The sequence below is a fragment of the Dipodomys merriami genome, unplaced genomic scaffold, assembly GCF_024711535.1.
Source record: "Dipodomys merriami isolate MVZ:Mamm:240054 unplaced genomic scaffold, mDipMer1.0.p SCAF_277, whole genome shotgun sequence".
NCBI classification, from domain to species: domain Eukaryota; kingdom Metazoa; phylum Chordata; class Mammalia; order Rodentia; family Heteromyidae; genus Dipodomys; species Dipodomys merriami.
The window spans coordinates 22,346-46,470 of NW_027204237.1; the positions used below are offsets into that span (position 1 = coordinate 22,346).

At 36.2% G+C, this 24,125-nt stretch overlaps 1 protein-coding gene across 6 annotated transcripts in view; it reads left to right on the plus strand.

The window, feature by feature from the left end:
• Window positions 1-24,125, plus strand: part of LOC138837834 (polycomb protein SCMH1) — a 116,023-nt gene that overhangs the window by 17,703 nt on the left and 74,195 nt on the right. For 5 of the 6 annotated variants that reach the window (XR_011375465.1, XM_070036828.1, XM_070036830.1 and 2 more), the window contains exon 1: window positions 15,779-15,846. Coding sequence is in view for 1 of the 6 variants with exons in the window: in XM_070036832.1 (XP_069892933.1) it covers window positions 12,869-12,881; window positions 15,778-15,846; window positions 16,684-16,707 (106 nt within the window). In the remaining 5 variants the exon portion in view is untranslated. Of the gene's footprint in view, window positions 1-12,171; window positions 12,245-12,742; window positions 12,882-15,777; window positions 15,847-16,683; window positions 16,708-24,125 lie in introns of those variants that run through there. The other variant, XM_070036832.1, reaches the window with a different exon arrangement.

The following is a 24,125-nucleotide window of genomic DNA, read 5'->3' on the forward strand; positions in this document are numbered from 1 at the left end:
ATCAATTTATTAGATCCCATTTCTTTTTTTAGTTGTAAAAGTATGTTTGTTTTGAGAAATTGGGTAATCCAGCATTAGATGCATGTTATGTCTTTCTTTGAATTAATTTGATTATTATTTACATTGTTTTTTAAGTCTATTTTGTTTAGAAATAACTACTCCCACTAACTTTTAATTTCATTTGAATGGAATATCTTTTTCCATTCTTTTGGGAAATGTTAAGTAATGATTTTATTGACTCTGTATCCTCAACACTAACACTATATTTATATGTTAATACTCTAATAATATGTAAGTAAACTATTAAGCAGAAAAGAAAAATGTTAATTGAGATAGTTTACTAATTTGATAGCATTTCTGAAGCTATTTAGGTACCTAATACAATAAACGCTTATATAATGAGTATCTCAATCATGTTAGGTTAATCCTAGGTTGAATTAATGAAATGTTTTTATTATGCTTAATTTTGTTCATTTGTGAGCTCCTATATCTTATATTGAAAGGGAAATACATTGTATCTGACTATATATTACAAATAGCTTTGTTGGTAGGTCTTGGCTTCCTACAAATTTAATACAAAATTTTATTAAGGCAAGATGACATCTTAAACTTGATATGACCACTATATCCATACCCCCCACCACCTCAAACACATTTCATGATTTCTTGTACAGTGATAGGTTTATAGTATGCTTCAAGTAAATATTCTTAAAAAGTCCTCTCTCTGTTTCCCTGCAAAAGAACAAGACACTGTTTCCTAAACTATGGGAGGAAACAACCAGATTCTGTTGAATGTTAAGTTTAACCTTAGCTAGTTTTTCTCACTTGTTTGATCACATACATCATATGGAACTTAGTAGAAAACAACAGGAGCCTGACCTGGAGATTGTTCCAGTAGATTTAAAGTCTTACCCCTAGGATTTGTTTGTTTATTGCACAGAGGTTTGAACTCAGGATCTCACACTGAGCTGACACTCTACCACTTGGGCCATGCCTCTAGTCCTGCTTTTTGCTAGTCCTTTTGGACAAGGGAGTCTAGCAAACTTTTCTGCCCAGGCTGGCCTCAAACTGCAGTCCTCCAGAGTCACTAGAATTATAGGCATGAGCCACTGGCACCTAGTGATTGTTCTGAGAGGGGGAGAGCATTGTTCTAGCTTTTAAATACTGTTAGTATATTTCAGTTTTTAGTTACAAAGGCAGAAATAAACCCAAATAGAATGAAGCAAAAAAGAAGGATTCTATTCACTCACTTAATTTGAACTAGAGCCTGAGGTACAGAGGTGTTAGTTACCAGTACCTTATTTCTGGATTATATCACTTCTTTATCAGGAAAGGAATATGTAATAAGGTGCTGGGAGAGGTGTCTGCATTACAATTGTACTTATTGTTGTACTCATTGATTTTGTGCTTTTGCTTATACTTTTTTTAATCCCAAAGTAGTTTCCCACTCAGCAAGGCTCCAGTGCAAGCTGTAGAAAGAATGAACCTTTTTAAAGAAAAATGATGTTTCCTTCACAGTGCTTTCACATTGACCAGTTTACCTCAAGGCTAATAATATTCTCCAATATAAAGTAGTATAGCCAAGTTATTTATAACTGGCTTTTATTTGAATTGGTCAATATATCTTTCTGATTGAATGATGTTCAGACTATACTGATTCTTAAATACTTTGAATCTCCCCTATTTTATATTAATCAGTTTCTTTTTTCCTTGTCCAAGACTGGGACTCTTCACTCTTTGGCTAGTGTTCTACTACCTGAGCCACATCCTTAGGACATTATTGAAGCTCCTGTTAAGTTAATACAGATATCACTGTATTTTTCTTGCAAGCCTCTTCTAGTAATGATGAATCTTTCTACCACTGACTTTGACCTGTTGACTTGCTTCACATTATAAGGATGGCCAGTCTTTCAAAATGATATTCAGATCTCCACACTTTGCTGTTCTCAGCCCATTCTATATTTTAAGTACTATTTGTACCACTGTCCTTCCATATTATCAATTTCTGAATCATAAAGTATCTTTTTTCTTTCTTTTTTAGTCAGTCATGGGACCTGAACTCTGGGCCTGGTGCTGTCCCTCAACTCTTCAGCTCAAGGCTAGTGCCCTACCACTTGAGCCACAGATCCACTTCTGGCTTTTTTTTCCTGCTTATGTGGTGCTGAGGAATCAAACTCAGGACCTCAGGCATGCAAGGCAAGCACTCTACCACTGAGCCAACTTCCCAGCCCATCATTAAGTAGTCTTTTGGTTGTAAGTTATATGAACCTACTCTGCTTTAGTTTACATCATTTTCAAACCTTTATTGTCAGAATCACTTGGCAAGACTTAAAATTAAAAACTGTAGGGGCTGGGAAGGTGGCTCAGTGGCATGCCAGAGGCCCTGGGTTCGATTCCTCAGCACTGCATAAGCAGAAAGAAAAAAGCCAGAAGTGGCGCTGGGGCTCAAGTGGTAGAGCGCTAGCCTTAAGCTGAAGAGCTGAGGGACAGCGCCCAGGCCCAGAGTTCAGGCCCACGACCGGACCTAAAAAAAAAAAAAATTAAAAACTGTATAACCCTCCCCCCCAATCCATTGAACTATGCTCTCCAAGGAAATGGAATACAGGAATTACAATTATCATGAATTTGAAAAAAAAGTCTAGGTGTATTTGGGATGTACTTTAGTGGTGGAATAGTGCTTAGCATGTACATGGCTCTGGGTTCAAGTCCCGGAGCACTACATATATACCCATATATAAGCACTTAAGGTGATTCATTTCAATGAATGAACTTCCTAATTTATTTATCCAGGCCTGAAAGCTGGGATTTATCTCTGAGATTACCTTTTCTTCTTTTTAGGTTATTGCTGATAACCATTAGAACTGTATCCTATAGGAAGTGGCGCTGTGGCTTAAGTGATAGAGTGCTCATCTTGAGCTGAAGAGCTCAGGAACAGTGCCCAGGTTCAGAGTTCAAGCCCCATGACCAACTAAAAAAGATAACTGTATCCTATATAGTTAATGAATCTTTCCAAACCTCTTTCTCACTGCTTCCTTTTTCTAGGCCACCATAACTCTTCTTTTGCATTACTTTTTCAACTCCAAATGTTTTCCATGTTTCTTCAGCATTCCATCCCCTACCAGTAGGTTTGCTACAGATCATGTCAGTTCTTTGGGCAAAATTCCCTGTGTCTTCCCATTGCATTGAATATACAAATTAAATTTTCCCTTATGTAGTGAACAGTCTCACGTACACACACACACTCCTGTTTTGTCACTTGAACATATCACACACACACACACACACACACACAAACACACACTCCTGTTTTGTCACTTGAACATATCATAACTTTTTTTTTTTTTTGCAGTGCAGGGATTTGACCACTATGTGTCTAAATTCTCTGAGCTTGTCTGCTTGGAATTCTGTATGCCTTTATCAGATGGGTGAGAATCTCTTTCTTGAGGTTGGGACAGTTTTCTGCTATTATTTTGTTCAATAGGTTCTCGATGCATTTAGTTTTTAATTCTTCACTCTCATCTATTCCCATTATATGTAGATTTGGTCTTGGCAGAGTTCACAAATTATTGCATGACCTCTTGGTATCTTCTGAGCGTTTATTCAATGTCCTTGACTCTTCTGATTCCTCTGCTTTATCTTCAACCCCTGATAACCTCTTTACAACTTATTTTGTTCTGTTGCCTAGGCTTTCAACTGTATTAGAGTGATTGTTAGAGTGATTGAACTCTTTACACTTTACATCTCTTTACTGAATACCTATCTTCTACTTGTTTGTTTTGTTCTGTTTTGTTTTGGTCAGTTGTGGAGCTTGAGCTGGGTTCTGTCCCTAACCTTTCTCGCTTTCTCCCTAACCTTTCTGCCACTTTGAACCATAGCTCCAGACTTTTCCTGCTAGAGCTAGCTTCAAACCATAATCCCCATCTTTTAGCCTCCTGAATAGGTAGGATTACAAGCATGAGCCACCAGCACCTGGCTCATTCAGATTTTCGTCTAACTCTTGCCCATTGTTTTAATGAATCCAATTTTGGCCTTTATTCTTCACTCTCACGTCTTTCTCTATGTTATTGTTGGGTTTTTTGTTTTTGTTTTTTGTTTTTGTTTTTTGCCAGTCCTGGGGCTTGAATTCTGGGCTGCGCACTTGTCCCTGAGCTTCTTTTGTTCAAGGCTACCACTTGAGCCACAGCATCACATACAGCTTTTTTGAGTAGTTTATTGGAGATAAAAGTCTTATGGACTTGCCTGCTCAGATTGGCTTCAAATATTGATCCTCATATCTCAGCCTTGCCATGGTGCCTGGCTCATTGATGGCTTTTGAGGGTGACGTGTTATCTAACAGAAATAACATAAATAAACAACTCATGAATTTTATGATTTTTCACTGTATTTAAGCATCTGGATTCAGGGTTTGTGGGAGTTTTGGTCTCCTGAGTATTTTCAGTTAATGATTTCTTGCAGCCTTGTTAAGATAAAGTGATGGAGCCAGATAACTCGATGGCTCACACTAGCTACTCAATTATCCTTCAAATAAATATGGGCACTTTTCATCAAATAGCTTAAAGTTCATCTAGCCCTTCCTTTACTCAATTCCATAGCCATTTCCTCATTTTAAGTACTTATTGGAGCAGCACTGACTCTAATTCTTAGATCTGTATTAGTTTTCCCCGGGTGCTAGAACTAGAAAATGTGAATAGGAATCTTTCCTTCCAAGCTTCAGAGAAGACATAGCCCTACACACACCTTGACTTCATTCAGACTTCTAGCTCCAGAACTGTAAGAGAATATATTTCTGTTTTCTTAAGACACCCACTTTTAGAACTTTTACAACATCCCCAGGAATCAAAGTATTATTTTGAGTCTTGTAATCATTAGTGTAGGCAATGAATACCAAGTATCTCTTTTAACCTTCATATAACTTCCTGTCATTTCTTTCTCCCTTAGAGTCTGTATTTTTGTCTAATTGGACTAAAAAGTTTACTTTCCTTATGTTAACAGCCTATGATTTGGCTTTTTTTATTCTTAGGAATCAGACCTAAGTAGGGATTCCCTGGTACCAAGAAGCCATCAAACTTTTGAAGGGATATGGCTTTGGTTTTATAGCTCTTCTACCAGAATGCCTCGTGGTGGATCCTAGTTTCTTCCTCATGTATAGTCTTGTACTCATGCCTCCATTGTATAAAGCTACCAAATCACAGTGATACTTCAGTCAAAACTAGGACAGTCAGTTGACTTACAAATGATGAATTACATGCTGAGCACTTTACATTATTTATGAATATCTCTGTTTTTCAGTTTTGAATTCCTTTTCCAAAATTAAATCCTGTCTCTGTTTTCTTCTTTTTCTTTTCTTTCTTTTTTTCTCTTTTGTTTTTGGAGACTGTTTTTTTACTATCTTACCTTAGCCTCCCAGGCTTGCAGGCATGTGACATTATACCCCAGATTATTTGTGTATCTTAGTGAGGGCATATACTTTGTGCATTCTCTTCACTGCCAATATCAGTGTATTATGGTTTCATAGAATTTTTTTTGGAGGGGGTGTGGGTCCCGAACTCTGGGCCTGGGCGCTGTCCCTCAGCTCTTCAGCTCAAGGCTAGCATTCTACCACTTGAGCCACAAAGCTACTTCTGGCTTTTTCTGCTTATGTGGTATGGAGGAATTGAACCCAGGGCCTCTGAACCTTCCCAGCCCCTCATAGAATGTTGTGTTTTTTTTTGTCATAGACTGTTTTATATATTATTTTAGGTTAAGAAGGCTTGCCTATAGAACTGCTAGTGACAAATTAGCTCTACTAATAAATATGAGTTGTTAGTTGCCAGAGTTGTCATTTCCATTTATTTTGCTATCATTGAGCTCATTAATAAATTGCCACAGTAGTAATATGAAAGTAATTAGCCTTCTAGAGGCCCAGCTGGGGCATAGAGTACTAGCAGGGACCTTCAGTTCAATCCAATTACTGCACACTGTTCAGCTAAAGAATTTCAGGCTTTTTTCCTTTTGAAACTTACATTTTGCTGAATTCAAATAATAATTTGGCTTTTGTGTATATTAAAATTTAACATATATCTGAGCCTACTAATGTCAGACAGTATACAAGATCCTTAAGGATATTGAATAAGACATCCTCATAACTTTACCTTCAGATAAAGAGTAGAGATACATAAACAGTTAGGATGTAGCTTTTAAATTCTTTTAAATATGAGTCAAATATAAATGCAGCATAGAAAAGAAAATGTTTATCAAAAAGCTAGCAAGGCTAAAGAAGAACAGATTAATTGATTTCTTTATTAAACTATCAAGAATGAGTTATAAGTTAACAAGTTGATCTGGAAGTAGAATGAGAAAGGATCCTTACTGCAGATGAATTGAGGGATTCCAAATCATTCAGAATAACTTAAAGGAAAGAGGAGAAGATGATCAGTAAGTGAGAAGAGGGAAGTAGTCAGGGACCAAATTTTAAAGGCTTTATAAAGATCTGATGGCTCTTTGGTGACATTCTTTGTGATTTTTTTATGCTTTTACATAGCTGTGTGTTCATATTGTTAGAGTATTTTAGACTTTGCCAGAAAACCAGGCAGACATCCAGGTACAAAGAATAATGAAAAGATTTATTGCTGGTAAAGGGACTGGCAAGACTCCTTCTCACAAGAGAGGAGTGAGAAGTGCCGGCTATTGTCTGAGGTGACCTATTTAACCTGGGAAGTTTAGGAGGGGCTAGAAAGGGTGAAGAAGTGGAGATCTTGGTGTAGACATGAGGGCCAAGGGCTTCATCATGGCAGACTAGGATTTATAGCTGCTGCCCAGTAGTAGGTAAGGGACCCTGCAGCTGCCCAGACCTGAAGGTCACTCTGAGGGGATCTTGTTGCCTTCTAGGGTGGTAGCTGCCCCAGAGGAGTGCCATCTCAAGGCAAAGGGGGGTTGGACGCTGATTATTTACTGCCTAATGTTGCCTAGGAAGGGAGCATGCTAAGCTGGGGAGAGGGGAAAGGAGCATGCTAAGCTATGGAAAGGGAGCTCACTGGGCTAACCATATTTAACCATTTTTAATCTTCTCAATTTACCCATGACTTTTAAATGGCTTTTACTCAGATAGAATTTGCCTTTGTGTCACATGGATTTTGTTAATAAGTTGTAAAGACTATTCAGAAAAGACTTCAGAAAATTCACCTTTTCTAGAGCGCTAGCCTTGAGCTGAAGAGCTGAGGGACAGCACCCAGGCCCAGAGTTCAGGCCCCACGACCGGACCCAAAAAAAAGAAAATTCACCTTTTCTGTGAAAAGTTAAATTATATTCATGATTGTCACTCAATTGCTTCTGTTCTCTCAGTACCTTTATGTAATAATCTTGTCAAATTTCAAAGTAGTTTACAGATATTAAAGTATCCAGCTTGTTTTTTTAATTTTACGAGTTTTTTTCTTCATAGAAATGAAGGGACAAAAGGTGAACAAATGCAGCAGTGGTACTTACTAGACACTGTTAAAAATAAACTGTCCAATTTGGGGGGGGGGATGGGAGGGAAAACTGGGAGAGAGGGAGGGAGGGGGTGATATTGTCCAAAAGGGAATGTACTCATTACCTTACTTATATTACTGTGACCCCTCTGTACATCACCTTTATAATAACAATTTTAAAAGTAACTGATTTCCCCTACCAAAAAAAAAGACCAGATAAGAAATATATTTGGCTTTGTAGTTCATAGGATCTCTGTTAAAGTTATTCACTTCTGCCATTGTAGAAAACACATAAATATGTTGCTGTGTTCCAACAAAACTTGATTTATACAGAAAGAAAAAAATGCTTTTAAAAATCAACTTATGGGTTTTAAATTAAAATTTTCAAGTGTAATCACTGCATTCCTTCTGGTCCTTTTGATGTTTAGTTTTGTGTCTTTTTCTTAGTGACTACCATAAATTAATTTCATTTGTAAATAATTGTTGTTTCCTCTCTACAAGGCACAATTCCAGATGTGGAATTTATTGCTGAATAAATAATAAAGACAAGGCTCCAGTGAGGGAGACAAATAAATGGAAAATATTAAGTAATATTAACTGCTGTGTGGCTAATTTGAAGAGTAATGTAATAGAGGAGGTCTACATAACTACTTCAGATTGAGTGGTCAGGAAAGGGTTCTCTCTGAGGGGGTGATATTTAAACTGAGACTCTGACAGATAGGACACTAGCCATATGAATACTAGAATGAAACATAGCCAGTAATGTAAAGACATTAAGAGGTTGGCCTCCTACAGAGGCTAAGAAGACTCCTGTGTTGAGCAGTGAATGGAGAGAGCTGGTAACAGGAGTTAAGGTTGAAGAGGTAGAGTTCAGATCATGTAGGTCTAAGTGGTCCTTGATAAGGTACTTGGAATCTCTGGAAGACTTTACAGTGATGTGATCTATAGTTCAGGTAGGAAAGTAGAGTGGTCTAAACTGAGAACCTCTCACCTCCACATATACATAGACAAAAGATTGCTTTTCTGCTAAGTCATACCAAATAACTGAGTTTTTCTAGAAAAGCTGCCTTAGAGATAAGAAATGGGGCCAAATTCCATTTTTTGAGAATCCCATCATCCCTATTAACTCTGTAACACTGAGCAAATTATAAGACTTCTTTCTGTACTGGTTTCTTCATCATTAAAATAAAGATAATAGTATTTGACTTTTAAAATAGTTTTTAATTGAAAAAAATGCATGTAAAGTATTTAGAATCGTCCTTGGGACATAAGAAGGACTTAATAGATATTCAGTCTTTTTTGCTGTCAAATTATGATTGTAATCCTAGTAGCTATTCTGGAGACTGGAGTATGGAAGATCACAATTTGAAGCCAGCACATGTAGTTCATTACTTGAAAAGAGACTGTTTCTATAACTTGGCCATGATGAATACTGCAGTAAATATCCTTACTGTATCCTGACTTGTAATCTTTTAGTTAAATGCCTAAGAGTGGTATTGTTGGATCATAGGGTAGTTCTAGGTTTAGTAGTTTAGTTTTTAATCATCTTTATTCCAAATACTAACTGGGTTTGTACACCTCTAATCCAGGTATTCAGGATACTGGAGAAGATGAATTTGTAAGTTCTAGATTAGCCTGGGCTACATAATCAGACTCTGCCGAAAGAAAAAACAAAAGGGAAGGAAAAAGAGGAGGAAAGTGAGGAGGAGACAACTGGTGGCTCATGCTTGTAATTCTAGCTACTCAGGAGACTAACATCTGAGGATCACAGATCAAAGACAGATCAAGCTGAAAAGTCCATGAATCTCTTCTCCAGTTAACCACCAAAAAATAAGGAGAAAAAAGCCAGAAGTAGAGCAGTGGCTCAAATAGTAGCGCACTAGCCTTGAGCAAAAAAGCAAAAAAGCTTAAGGACTACACTCAGCCCCTGGGTTCAAGCTCCTAGATCGGCCTGGTACCAAAAAAACAATAAAAAAAATACTAATTAGAATGATAATGTAACATTAATCATTACATAATATCAGATCTATATATGTCTGTCTGGAAGTATGATGTGATACTATTAGATCCATGTTATGTTAGAACCACTCTGTTCTAAAATCTATCCACTTCCTCTAAGCTGTGGATCATATCTCTATAAGCCCTACTTACATAGTAAGGAAGAATACACATTTTACGTAGTTTTAAGTCTATTTAAGACTGCCTGGAGGACAAAGGGAGTTACAGCCTCTGCATTTTCATTAGCCATTCATTGCTAGCTGCCTTGTTAAAGGAAATATTGATGTTTTCTGGGATTCTTCTCTCTGCATGCACATACAGGCATATAATTACTACAAAGGAAGTGGGGGAGGGACAGCTGCCAAGGGGAGATCCACTTCCTCTTCTTTGTTCACATCTGCTGCTTGGAAGAGACAGGATTTATTGCTTTCTTTAAGAAAAGGATTGCCTAGTTTGCTACCCCTCCCCCCTTTCTGGTGGATCATCCCTGAGGAATATTACATCTCCTGACACTTATCTCCAAATGAAGTAAAACTAAATGAAGAGGAGCTGGAAGCAGAGAATCAGTTAAGGGGCTAGAAATACTTGCAAATAAGAGAGAGGCTGACAAGTGCATTCCAGACCAGTCTAGTCAGTCTCCCTGCCTCTATAGTTTGTTCTTGGTGACTACAGTAAGCAGGTGTTCTATTTCCATTTCTTCCATTTTGAGCTCTGCATATTGGCATAAGATTTTGTTTTATCCACACTGAAAGAATTCTTAATGGGTCTTTAGATTATATTTGATGCATCTTTTTTTTTCCTGTTTTCTAGTTTTCATTTCTGGGATAAACATCACTCCTTACTTACCCCTTTGTACATCTTCCTCCTCTACCTCATCTGTAAATGTATGGAAGACTATAATTTCTTTTGTATTTTCCAGCCTCTATGAATATTTAAAACATGATAACCTGTAGATAGCCTATGTTTATTTTTTGAAGTTTTAGCATGAATAACAGGATTAAAGGAGGGAGAAATAGAAATGACAAGAAACATTTCCTGTTTTCCATGCAGGAAATAAAAGTTAAAGACTCAATATAGTGGCTCCTATCTATAATATATATATATATATATATATATATATAAAATTTATTTATTTGGTCATGGGACTTGAACTCGGAGCCTGGGCACTGTCCCTCAGCTGTTCAGCTCAAGGCAAGCACTCTACCACTGAGCCACAGTGCCACTTCAATTATTTGAGTGGTTTATTGGAGATAAGAGTCTCAAGGACTTTCCTGCCCCCGGCTGGCTTTGAACCACGATCCTCAGATGTCTGTCTCCTAAGTAGCTAGGATTACAGGTGTGAGCCACCAGTGCCCTGCTGCCTTTTAAATTTTTATTCAGTTGTACCATGTTCTAGATATCTCACACTTGTTTCTATTTCCAGTTAGATTTCTTTGTGCAAAGTACAAAGTGCTCTGTTATTGATATTCTTCTAATGAAAATTTTTGCTAATAACATGAAGTTGCACTGTATTTTTTTATGTTTTTTGGTTTGTTTCCAGTCATGGGTCTTGAACTCAGGGCTTGGGTGCTATCCCTGGGCTTTTTTTTTTTTTTTTTTTTTTTGCTTAAGACTAATGCACTTTCACTTTGAGCCACTACTCCAATTCCAGTTTTCTAGCTATAGTATTGGAGATAAGAGTCTCATGGACTTTTCTACTTAGGTTGGCTTCTAACTGTGATTCTTACATATCACCCTCCTCAATAGATAGGATTACAGTCATGAGCCACCAATGCCCTGCCTTGCATTGTACTTTTTATAAGTATAAAAATCTCGAGCTGGGGGGGCTGGGAAGGTGGCTCAGTGGTAGAGCGCTTGCCTTGCATGCATGAGGCCCTGGGTTCGATTCCTTGGCACCACATAAGCAAAAAGAAAAAAACCGGAAGTGGCACTGTGGCTCAAGTGGTAGAGTGCTAGCCTTAAGCCGAAGAGCCGAGGGACAGCACCCAGGCCCAGAGTTCAGGCCCCACGACCGGACCCAAAAAAAAAAATCTGGGGCTGGGAAGGTGGCTCAGTGGTAGAGTGCTTGTCTTGCATGCATGAGACCCTGGGTTCGATTCCCCAGCACCACATAAGCAGAAAAAAAAATGCCGGAAGTGGCTCTGTGGCTCAAGTGGTGCTAGCCTTGAGCTGAACTGCTGAGGGACAGCACCCAGGCCCAGAGTTCAGGCCCCACGACTGGACCCCCCCCCCCAAAAAAAAAATCTTACGTTATTCTCTATCTGAGTTTTCTCTTGGAGAAAGATGGTTAAGCAGAATTTTTTTTCTTAAGAATATTTGTAATCTGGATTGTGTACTTTTAAAACCATCCTTTCATTTGTTTATTACAATAACCCTGTAAAGCAAGCAATATTGGTGTTATTATTCCCATTTTGCAGATAAAGCTGAGATTTGGTGCAGTTATTTGTCTGAAGTCTTAGAGGAAACAATGTTAAGCAAAAATTTACTTGAGATTCAAACCATGATAAAGCTTTAAACACTTTTTTTGTTTGTTTGTTTGTTTGTTTTGCTTTTGCTCTACCATCTCAGAAGGTGGTATAGGAAATAATGAAAGTCTCTCAGGGAATTTATAATGCTTTCAAAGACCTGCTGCAGTTTTACTTGTTCTATGGCCCTGTGCTTGGGCTGCCATAACAAATACTATGGTATTTGAGCAGCTTAAGCAGCAGAAATTTATATTTTTTTACAGATCTAGTGGCTGGGAATTCAAGATCAACATGCTGATGGAATTGGCAGTGAAGTTTCTGTCTTCTGGAATGCAGGTGGCATCTTTTCTGTGCATCCTTATATGATTTTTTTCCCCTTGAGGAACAGAGAGAGCTCTCAAGCTTCTTCTTGCCTATTAGATTATGGACCCACCTTAACAGCTTCTTTAAATTTTAATTAACTCCTCTGTAGCTCTGTCTCCAAATGTTTTTAAATTGAGGGGGAGGGGAAGGTAGGTATGAATGGGAAAGGCATCCTTAAGTCTATAACACCATGTTGATAGGTTTTGATATTTTCTGATTTTCTGGCTTAATCTGGTTAGTTGGACTCAAGCTATGTTTATATTCAATAGTTGCATGGAACCAAATGTAAGAAATACCTGTATTTCTCTGGCCACAAGGGCTTGTTACATCTGTGGCACTTGTTATAAAGAACATTATAATTCTTAAATATTTTAATTAAAAAGTATCAAAATGTTACTACTTGTCATGTAACCTTGTTTGTTAAAAAAAAAAGTACAAGTAATTTCTGTTCTCCTTTCTCTCCATAACCAGTCTTTACAGATGGAGAAATTAACATACAGAGAAACTGACTTGTCAGAGGTTGGAACAAGCTGTTAGTGGATCCAGGAATAAATCCCAAACCTCTTAACTCCTTAACCAGTTCTTAGTCCATTGACTATGCATCCTAGTGGTAAGTATTTACATTACACTACCCTAAACGTAAGAAAGATTAAGAAACCTTACACTACCCTAAAGGTAAGAAAGATTAAGAAACCTAGCAAGAACTGAATTTAAGAATTCTTTACTTCAAAATGTACTCATTATCTTGCCCATGTAATTGTAACCCCTCTGTACGGTATTTTCACAAAAAAAAAAAAAAATAATTCTTCACTTCTAATTAAATTAAAACATACATTCTCTTTATAGCCATAATGTCATTTTTGTCATTAGCATGAATTTTCCAGTTTGAGAGAAGATGTTAGAAAATTTGCTTTTAAGGTATTATTTTACGAGATTAGACACATTAGAAATTATGATTAAGAAGACAAAAAAAACATAGCAATTTCTGGAAGAGATTCTTGCCATCTTCATAGTGACTTTTTAGTTGTATTATTTGGATTTATTAGAAACAAAATTTAATGCTTAGATTTTTAAATCAGATTTGAGTTTTATGGATATTGAGAACCTAATGAAAACATTTAAAGAGAAAATGTATATGTTTAAGCATAGTTTCTAATTTTTTATGTTTATCCTTTTTCATCCCTTGCTCAAGATTTACTGAGTGGGGATGGTTTGTCTTACCTGGGATAAAATCAAGTTATCTGTTCTTGGCACCAGAATTATCACATTTTCACAACAGCCTATTCTACCTCGATATCTGAAATAACTAGGATTCTTTTAATTACTAGGAAAAATGAATAACACAGTTACATGAGAAAAAAAAGGTATAATCCTTATATTAACAGGTTCTCTTGTCTATCCCTCACCTCTGCTGACACGATACTAATAGAAATGAATGTAAACCACATATATAATTTAAAATTTTCCATTAGCCACATTAAAAAGGTAAAGAATAGTGAGGGAAATTAATTCATCTAAAAAATTGGAATATAAAAATATAAAATATATAATATATAATATAAAAAACCTTTGAAACCTAGAGTGTTTTTTTTGTAGCACAGCTTAATTAGGATCTCAAGTTTTATCAGAATTGCTTGATCTGTATTTAGATTTCCTAAATTTACAGTTGAAAAGTAGACTCATATCCAATTTTGTTCCAAATATTTATTTGTTTTTCAGTAACTGTAATTTTTAAATTTTGTTAATAAAAATAAAAATTACATACACTTTTCCAATCATATAAGCAACATTTCAAGTATTCAGTAACTGTATGTGATTAGTAGCTACCATATTAAATTGAACAGTTTTAATATGAAAAGGTTTCTTTACACTATTCCTTCTCTAATACTTTACTCACTATTCCATTGCTAGCCACCAAAACTTAAAGTGTCATCTCTTCCTTAACATCTTCTTTCCACTCCTCTTCCAGGTTGTACCTAGCATCCCCTTAACTCTTTTTTCTGAGCCCCAGTACTTATTTACTTTTAGTTTATGTGCTAGTCATGGAGTTTGAATTCAAGGCGTGGGCACTGTCCCTGAGCTTCTGTGCCCAAGGCTTAGCACTCCACTTACAGCATTAGAAGAATTTAGTACTACCACCCAAAGAGAACCAATTATTGTGGACTTTTTTCCCAGTAATAATTTGGGAGATGGTATTAGTGTGTTAGGACTGCTGTAACAAAGACCATAAACTTGATGGTCAAAAAACCCAGAAATTTCTTTCTGGACAGTTCTGAAGGGTGAAAATCCAAATCAAGATCAACGTATCAAGGTATCAACAACACTGGTTTCCTCTGAGGCTTCTTGCCCTTAGTACATATAGATGGCCACATTCTCCCTCTGCCTTTATGCCATATTTTTCTGGCTCTATCTATACCCAAATTTCTTTTTTTCTTTTTCATGCTAGGGATCAAATCCAGGGCCTTGTAGATGCTAGGCAAACACTCTAATGATGAGCCACACCCCTAGTCAAATACTTCATACTCTTATAAATATGCTAATAGGAATCAATTAATAAACTTATTCTTAATTTAAAGATTCTGCCTCCAGGGCTGAGAAGATGACTCAGTGGTAGAGTGCTTGCCTTGCATGTATGCATGAGGCCCTGGGTTCAATTCCTTAGTACCACATAAATAGAAAAAGCCAGAAGTGGTGCTGTGGCTCAAGTGGTAGAGCGTTAACCTTGAGCTGAAGAGCTGAGGGATGGTACCCAGGCCTAGAGTTCAAGCCCCACGACCACAAAAAGCAAAAACAAAACTTCTGCCTCTAAATATATTCCTAGTCTGCAGCAGTGAGGAGTGGAAACTTAACAGTGAAGTTTGATAGGGTACAATTCACCCAGTGGAATGCTGTTTGCTTTTAGCTTTTTTCATAATTGTAAAGGTTTTTTTTTAGCCTTTTACATAATTGTGATTATTCCATAAATCTAATACTTATTTCCTTATCTTTAATATCATTATATTATAAATATTTTCTAAGTTATTCTTTAGCCTTTAATACAATTTTATCAGCTGTAAAAACTTTGCCAAGTGGTTTTCCAACCAAATCTTTTATCAACTTCTATTTGAATGTTTAGGTATTCCTTCTTCTCTTTTCCTATTATTAACAATAATAAAGTTTTTTAAATAAAATATTTTTCTGAATTTGGATTATTCCCTTAGAATAGAATTCCGAAAGTGGATTACATTCTTAAAACCTGATGAGCTGAGTATAGTAGTGTATACTGTAATCACTGGCAGGAGAAGGAAGATCAAAAGTTTGAGGCCAGTCTCAAGCAAAATTAGGGAGATCTATGTAAAAAACCCAGGGGCTTGCAGTATAGGTCAAGTAATGGGGCCTCACCCTCTGGGCTTACTTCCCAGTATCAAAAAAAAAAAAAAAATCCACCAAAAAATCCCAAGTTAGTGAAGCATACTGCCAAACCAGAGAAATATTAAATCGGGTTTTCTTGTTTTCATTTCCCACAGTGGTAGACTGGAATGAAGTTAGAAAACACAAATATGGCCACCTGTCAGAGTGTACATGCCAATATCAAGGTAAGAAAAAGCTATTTACTATGAAAAATTTTTATTTGACATTTCTTACCATAAAACTTTTGTTCTTAGATGTCCATGTTTACAAGTAACTCTGGTTAAATCAAAAGCAAATAGATTGTTATTTTTAGAGGTTCCTGTCAAAAGCAATATGCTTTGGGCTAAAAAATCAAGAATCCCATCTTCTGAGTATAAAGAATCCCAAATTGGCTTTTTAGTCATCACTGCGTAGCTTATGTCTTTCCAGAGATTTTACTTATTTAAAGCTCAGAAGAAAGGCAAGGAAGTGGCGCTGTGGCTCAAGCAGTAGAGTGCTCGCTTTGAGCTGAAGAGTGAAGGGACAGCATCCAGGTCCAGAGTTCAAGCCCCACGACTGACAAAAAAAAAAAAAAAACAAGAAACAAAAATTTCCAGGAATTTTTAAAAGCCAGGCACCAGTGGCTCACGCCTGTAATCCTAACTACTCAGGAGGCTGAGATCTGAGGATCATGGTTCAAAGCCAGCCCGGGCAGGAAAGTCCCTGAGACTCTTATCTCCAATAAACCACTAGAAAACCAGAAGTGGCACTGTGGCTCAAGCGGTAGAGTGCTCGCTTTGAGCTGAAGAGCAAAGGGACAGCGCCTAAGTCTAGAGTTCAAGCCCCACGACTGACCCCCCCCCAAAAAAAAAAAAAAACAGAAAGGCAAAATTGGATTTTGTACTTCTACAACCACTAATAACTTTTAAAAATGAGATAATTGGAGTAAATACACTTTTAAAACCCTATTTTAACACAGAATTTGAACTTTGTTATTTTGGTACGTATGTCATGATGATTCTGCTTTAACATTTTTTCAATAGAAACTGCTGATTTCCTGGAGCTAGGTAAGATATTTTTCTTGTTTCTGTTAAATAAGGGGAATTACTAGACAGATATTAGATTGTAATCAGCTTTAACAAATTAGGAAAAGAATTCCATGTATCTTTCTCATAATCCAGTGAACCCTGTGCTCTTGTCTGCCTAATTAGCCTATGTAATTCATTAAATCCTATTTATCTGGAGGCTATAGATCTAGCTAACAAAAGGAAGGAGGAATGGTTTATATAGAAAACAGGGAAATAAGGAAACTGTACCAAACTGGAAATAACATCTTAATTCTCTGAATCTAAAACTAAACAAATCCTTACTGATCATATATTGTTCTTTTGGGATTTTTCCTCTAAGAAATTACTGGAAGATAGATTGACTTTAAAATAAATCTTACAGTTTTGTGAAGCTATGACTAAATAACTGAAATTTTATCAAATAACAAGTCATATTGATACTTCATTTTGTTTTCATCCATGAATAGTGTACTTTAAGACTAGGATTTAAGAATAGAACTAATACTAGTATTTTTCAATAAGCTTTCAGGATTTATATATAAACATCAGCTTTTGTAGCTTAGAATTTCTTAAAGAAATCCTTCCACATATTGCATAAGTGTTGATATCCTGATGCCTTTATCAATTTTTATTCACGTATTTTAATGTTTTGTTAATGTAACTTAATATTTTCAGCTCTTTATTTTCATTCTGTATTTGCTTATTCTCACCACTCCTTCCTGTAACATACCTTTTTTTTTTTAACCATACTTTTTTCATTGCTCACTGACAGAAGGCTATAGAACACTAGACTAGAAGTTAGAACTTCTGGTTTGTTGAAAGCCATCTCTGACAGTTACTTTCTGACTCTAATGTTCAGTTTTCTGATTGGTAAAATGGGGATAATAATTCCTTTCTGCCTATTTCATTGTTGTAAGATTACATAAGCTTATAGATATGAATATATCTTAGAATCACTCTAATATTTTTCAGCTTTGGGGAATTATTTTTATTGTGTTCAGTGACTATGCTGAGGCTATACTAAATAGGACATTCTTTGAACTGAGCGTTATGAATGTGAGCTGAATAAATTAATGAGTGTACCTATAAAGGTACCTGGAATTGGGTTACCAAATGATAGTTTTAAAACTCCTTAAAACTCTTCTTCAAACTTTCTAAGGTGCCAGTGTGTTGTGGGAAAGCTTAGACATAAAATTCAGGCAGGACTTGGTTCAAAGTTCTCTAGTGATCAGGGTTTGTAGCTTCAGATCAATTACTTAATCTTTCTGAGCACATTTCCTCATTTTTAGAATGGCAGGCTGTAATTAACATCAGAGATATTGGATTAGTCTGGTGTGATACAGTCAAGGATAGCTGCCACTTTTTGTTTTGTTGCTAATAGAAGTAACAATAGTTTTAATACTGTGATAGCATTAAGAATGTTAACAGGAAGTTATGAAACATAGATACCCAATTTATGTAAAGTATTTGTAACATTTGAAAGTATATTTTACCTCTTGAGAATATTGCTATGACAGGTATATCTTCCCATATAAGTTGATGTTGCATATTTCATTTTTCCTGTCAAGCATTTAGAGCATCTCAAATATAAGACTAAAATAAAATTCAGATTTGTGACTCCTTGGTGCTAGAATAGATCTTTAAATAATATATTTGCTTAGCATTTCAAACTTTGATAGTTTGTATTTCTTATAAAATTTCCTGTCTTGAACTCTTTAAATTGTTGTAGATTTTTAGTCATATCAGATAAATTGTTAGATACTTGTTTATTTGTTAGCTACATTCTAACTTTTAGTGCCATAGTCACTGTCTTCTGATTATTAGAAAGCATTTCTAGGAACTCTTTGCTTACTGCTGCTGTGATTTTCCTAGTCCCAGCTACCATTCTTACACAAATTCTTTATTGTTACATATTCAGAGGGGTTACAGTCACATCTATCAGATAAAGAGTACATTTCTTGTGCTACAGTGTCACCCTTTCCCTCATTCTCTCCCAGTTTTTCCCTCCTGACCCCACCTACCAGTTTTATAGTTCATGTTCAGCATAGTGTCTAGTGAATATCATTGCTGCATTTGTTCACCCTTTGTCCTATCTTTCCTGTGCCCCCTTCAAACCCTCCCAAAGATGGATAAACAAACACGACAAAGTTTCCATTTCCAAGAGTGCATTTCAATAAACACTATTTTATATGATCAGATGCACTTTTGTGATCTTCTCCTTAGAATATCCTCCTTCCTTTGGTCTCTCCGTGTAAATGCCTAGAAACCCTATATAATATAATGTATCATGTCCCAGTGTATTTTTTTTCTTTTATCATCCATTGTGTTTATTTGTAGATTTATAGGCATATTCTAGTTACCAGAAATGAGGGAAACTGCAAATGAAGTTTCTTTGGGTATGGCTTACTCTATTTCTTTATGAATGGTGCACTATCATCTGATGGATGAGTAGAATTCTATTGTGTATATGTACCACATTTTTTTAATCTATTCATCCACTGAGGACTATGTGGGTTGATTCCATATCTTGGCTATGGTAAACAATCCAGCTAACATCATTTTACACCTAGATTTTTGACACAGCTCCCCAAACATCAACATCCAGCCCTACCTGCTCCATTCTTCACCCTGCATCCAGAATGACTGCACCAAACCATTCAGAAGATTCTCATTAACATGGAATAGGAGGTTCTCTGATACCTGAACACTGCTCTCTACAACCCCTTTTTGTAACTACTTTTTCTTTAAATTCTATCCAGCAACTATACCAAAAGATCTAATTTTTGGAGCTGTTTTTTTCTCACCTCCAAGCCTTTGTACATGTTTTTCTTTTGTCTGAAACAAGCAGCTGTTTCCTTTCTCTTTGCCTCTTGCTTATCCTTTTACACTTTTGCTTAGGAGCCTGAAGTTTACTTCTGTCCACAAACCCTCTACCTCTCCAAGTTAACCTTTAACACAATAAACTATTTTGTATCTGACCTTCACTATAATGAAACTGATAGGAAAACATTGGATGCAATTTGTTTTCTATCATCTAGCACAATACTATTTATATTTCTTGGATGAGTAGATAGAGAAATGGCTTTCTTACTCATGCTAAGTGTTCTTGAACTTCCTTTAGTTGGGTCTCAGGTGACAAGGTCACATTTTCTACTGTGGTTTGCTTTATCTCTCTCAAGCATAGTTCCCAGACTGAATTTGATAGCCCACATACGATTTTATTAGTCTAGGAAAGAAGATACTGTCACTTCTGTCCTGTTCCCCTCCCTTTTTTTCTTCTTCCCTCCCTTCTTTCCTTTTTGTGGTACTGGGGATTGAAGTTAGGATCTCATGCCTCCTAGGCAAATGTTCTACTATTTAAGCCACATCCCAGTCCACATGTTCTTTTCTTCTTTTTATTTACTCAGAAATTTTTTATTGAGCATGATTAGTTCTCAAATACTGTGTTAAACAGTGGAGATTAGAAAATGAATAAGAGTTTAAATAGTTGGAATGACATGATGTAGAATATGAAGGTTAATAAACAATATGATAGAAAATAGAGAAATGGTAAGATGAGCAGTTATGAAGCCAACATAGCTAAATTTCTTTTAGGATACTCTTAAGGTCCTTTTTAGCTTGAACATTGTGATTCTGTATCTTGGAAGCCTCCAGAATCCAGACTTTTCACTTCAGGATTACTACCTAGCCTTTCAGGAACCTCTGATTTTTTCCCCCTATCTCAGCAGTCTTTCCTGTTGCCTAAAAAGAACATTAAACTTGCTTTAGGTGCTTTTTTTAAATTTTCGTTTCTTTTCTCTCCTTTTCTTTTCATCTTTTTTTTTTTTCTTTCTTTTTTTGGTGCCAATCCTGGGCTTGAACACAGGGTCTTGGCACTGTTCTTGAGCTTTTTTTTTGCTCAAGGCTAGTGGTCCACCATTTGAGCCATAGTTCTACTTTCAGCTTTGATGGTTAATTGGAGATAAGAATCTCACAAACTTTCCTGTCTGGGCTGGCTTTGAACCCATTTAGGTGTTTTATTCCTATTAAATAAAATGCATGAAGTGATTTCCTTTTTCATCTTTATGCATTTTTTCATTATTTAGAGAATACTTCACTTATTTCTGTAATCAAACCCATGTAGATAAGAACTTACATATTTAATACAGTGTGTTTACCCATGTACAAAATGGAAAAAATTAAGTTTAACATTTCTAGACCAATGTGGCTATTAATTTCTGTACAATGCCAACTCAACATGGTTTTCAAAGTTGACAGCACAGCTAAAATTTCCAAAATTCAAATTATATAAATGCATATATATCACATAAAAGACAAATAATAGCATTATGTTATGCATCAATAGAGCAACAATTTTTCCAGGTTACGTAGTCATCTGAACAAGAACAAAATTAGACATCCAAGCTAAGACAAACATCCATGTATGACAAACAAAGAGCAAATGTTCTTAATTAGTAAAGACCTCTTTGAATCTGAGATGAAAGATTACCTCAGTTTATAAAAAAGGAAAGGTAAAAAACTGATAAGCTTCAAAAGGTCTTCAACATTATTAGTAATTAAAGAACTGCAAAAAACATAATAGTATAAAAGGACACTCTAGCACACTCCATTAATAAAAAGCAAAAAAAAGATTTAAAAAAATCTTTTGAAAAAAAAATCAAAATTTTCAAAATTGTTTGAAAAAAAAATCCTTGAAACTCCAGAAACATGAAGTTGTTACTTTGTGATACCTGGCAACATTTTTTTTATTAGCTTCTCAATCATCATTTGAAAAGAAAATATTCTTGAGTAACCTCATTAAAAATAGCTCTGATAAAGCAAGTCACTACATATCATCAAGCCAGGTACAAGCTATTTCCTTATTCTTTTTCAGTAAGGAGGAAGCCACCTAGAAATGTTACTGAAGCATTATCACATAATTCAAGCTATATTTTTTTGCATAACCTTCTGCTCCAACCTCTAGGCATTTAATGAAGGGCTGTACATATTAAATCACTAACACTCTTCTTTGAATACATTTTTAACTCCCAAACTAGATGGTAGAAATGTGCATTAATGAAACCATTGCATTGATACTAAGAACAGCTTCTACTTGAACCATTCCCCTTTTAGCCAGAGTATTGATGAGTTCATTGTTTCTAGTAAGTTGTCTGATCATATACTTAAAAGGACACTATTGATACAATTCAGTATTATATATATTTATTATATATTATACATAATTCACTATTATTTGTTTTCAGAAAATATATGTTTGGCTTGGTGTTGTATTTTTAGATAATAAATAATAAAAACAGCAAACTAATTTCCATACATGGTGCTCATACCTGTAATCCTAGCAATGCAATAGTTTGAGACCAGCCTGGGACACATAGCAAGTTCTGCACATACATAGTTGTGTGCCTAAGCTACATAGTAAGACCCTATCTCAAAAATAAATCACCAGGAACCTGTGGCTCACACCTGTAATCCTAGCTACTTAGCAGGCTGAGATCTGAGGATTGCAGTTCAAAGCCAGCCCAGGCAGGAAAGTCCTTGAAACTCTTATCTCCAATTAACCACTAGAAAACCAGAAGTAGTGCTGTAGCTCAAGTGATAGAGCACTCGCCATGACCTGGAAAGCTGAGGGACAGTGTCCAGACCCAGAGTTCAAGCCCCACAACTGTGCCCCCCCCCAACAAAAAAATCAAGCTAATGATTTTAAAGGGTTTTGAGTAAATAACGTTTTGAGCATGAACTACTTGTATATCTTACAGCTTTGCTTGAGATACTTCAGAATAACTGGATTTTTTTAGTACAATTTATTAATCATCTAAAAAGGGCCAAGAAAACATACTGTTAAAGGTATCTGTACAGCAACTTTACAATAAAATTTTAAAAAAAATTTTTAAAGGGCTTATTCTAGCAGATATTTAAATTACACAAAATATGGAGCGCTCCTGGTCCTAAGATAGACAAACTAATGAAAGCATCTGCATATAGCCCAGAATAAATTTAAGAATATATAAGAAATTAATTTTAGATCAAGATAACATTTCAAATCAGTGAGAAGATCTTTTGTTTAATAGATGATGTTGGAGCATAGATAAAGTAGAAAGGGAAAATTAAATCTGTACCTTATTTGTTCATAAAATAAATTACAAATAGATCAATCATTTAAATTTTAAAAATGAAACTAGAGAAGTCCTAGGAGAAGACATGGGCTAAGATTTTTTTTTTTTTTTTGGTCGGTTGTAGGGCCTGAACTCTGGGCCTGGGCGCTGTCCCTCAGCTCTTCAGCTCAAGACTAGTGCTCCACCACTTGAGCCACAGCGCCACTTCCGGCTTTTTTCTTATGTGGTGCTGAGGAATCGAACCCAGGGCCTCGAGCATGCAAGGCAAGTGCTCTACCATTGAGCCACCTTCCCAGCCCCTGGGCTAAGATTTTTTTATAATACTGAAATAAGAAAAATATGACAGGAAAACCAAGAAGCCATAAAAGACTAAGAAACTAATGGACAAACCCTACCAAACTGAGACAAACATCTTAACCATGTACGATAAACAAAAAGCAAATGTTCTTAATTAGTAGAGACCTCCTTGAATCTGAGAGGATGAAAGATTGCCTCGTTTATGAAAAAGAAATAATAAAAAGATCAGCTCCAAAAAGCCTTCAACATTAAAGAACTGTAAAACATATTCTAGTATAAAAGTACAATAGTTTCACATTAGCTTTTTTTCTTTTGTGGGTGCTTAGATTCTAGACTCAAGGCCTTGTCCTTGCTTGAAGAGCCACTATACCTCTAGCCTTGAGCCATACCTCTAGCCCCAGAGTATAATAATATTCCTTTTTTGGGGACGGGGAGGGGGCTCTGGTCGTGGAGCCTGAACTCTGGGCCTGGGCGCTGTCCCTCAGCTCTTCAGCTCAAGGCTAGCACTCTACTACTTGAGCCACAGCACCACTTCCGGCTTTTTTCTTTTTTCTTATGTGGTACTGAGGAATCAAACCCAGGGCCTCAGGCATGCAAGGCAAGCGTTCTACCACTGAGCCACCTTCCAAGCCCCTATAATAATATTTCACAGTTAAGATTTATCATAGTTAGAGTTTGTTTTTTTTTGTGGTCTGAGACAGAAACTCAAACTTAGTATCTGATGCTTTTACTAATTGGCTGGCACTCTACCACCTGAGCTATGCCTCCAACCCCAAAATTACAGAGATTTTTCAAACCAGTTTTAGCAAATCTGTGTGGGAAACACACTCTCATGCACTTTTAATACGAACAGATCTTCTAAAGGATCTTTTGACAATATACATTGTATAAAGATCAAAGCTATTCATATTCTGTCCATTAGTCCCGTTCTTTAGAATTTGTCCTAAGGAGACTATACGTTAGACTTTCTGCCACTGAGTCAAATGCCTGAAACAGTTTGCCAGAGGG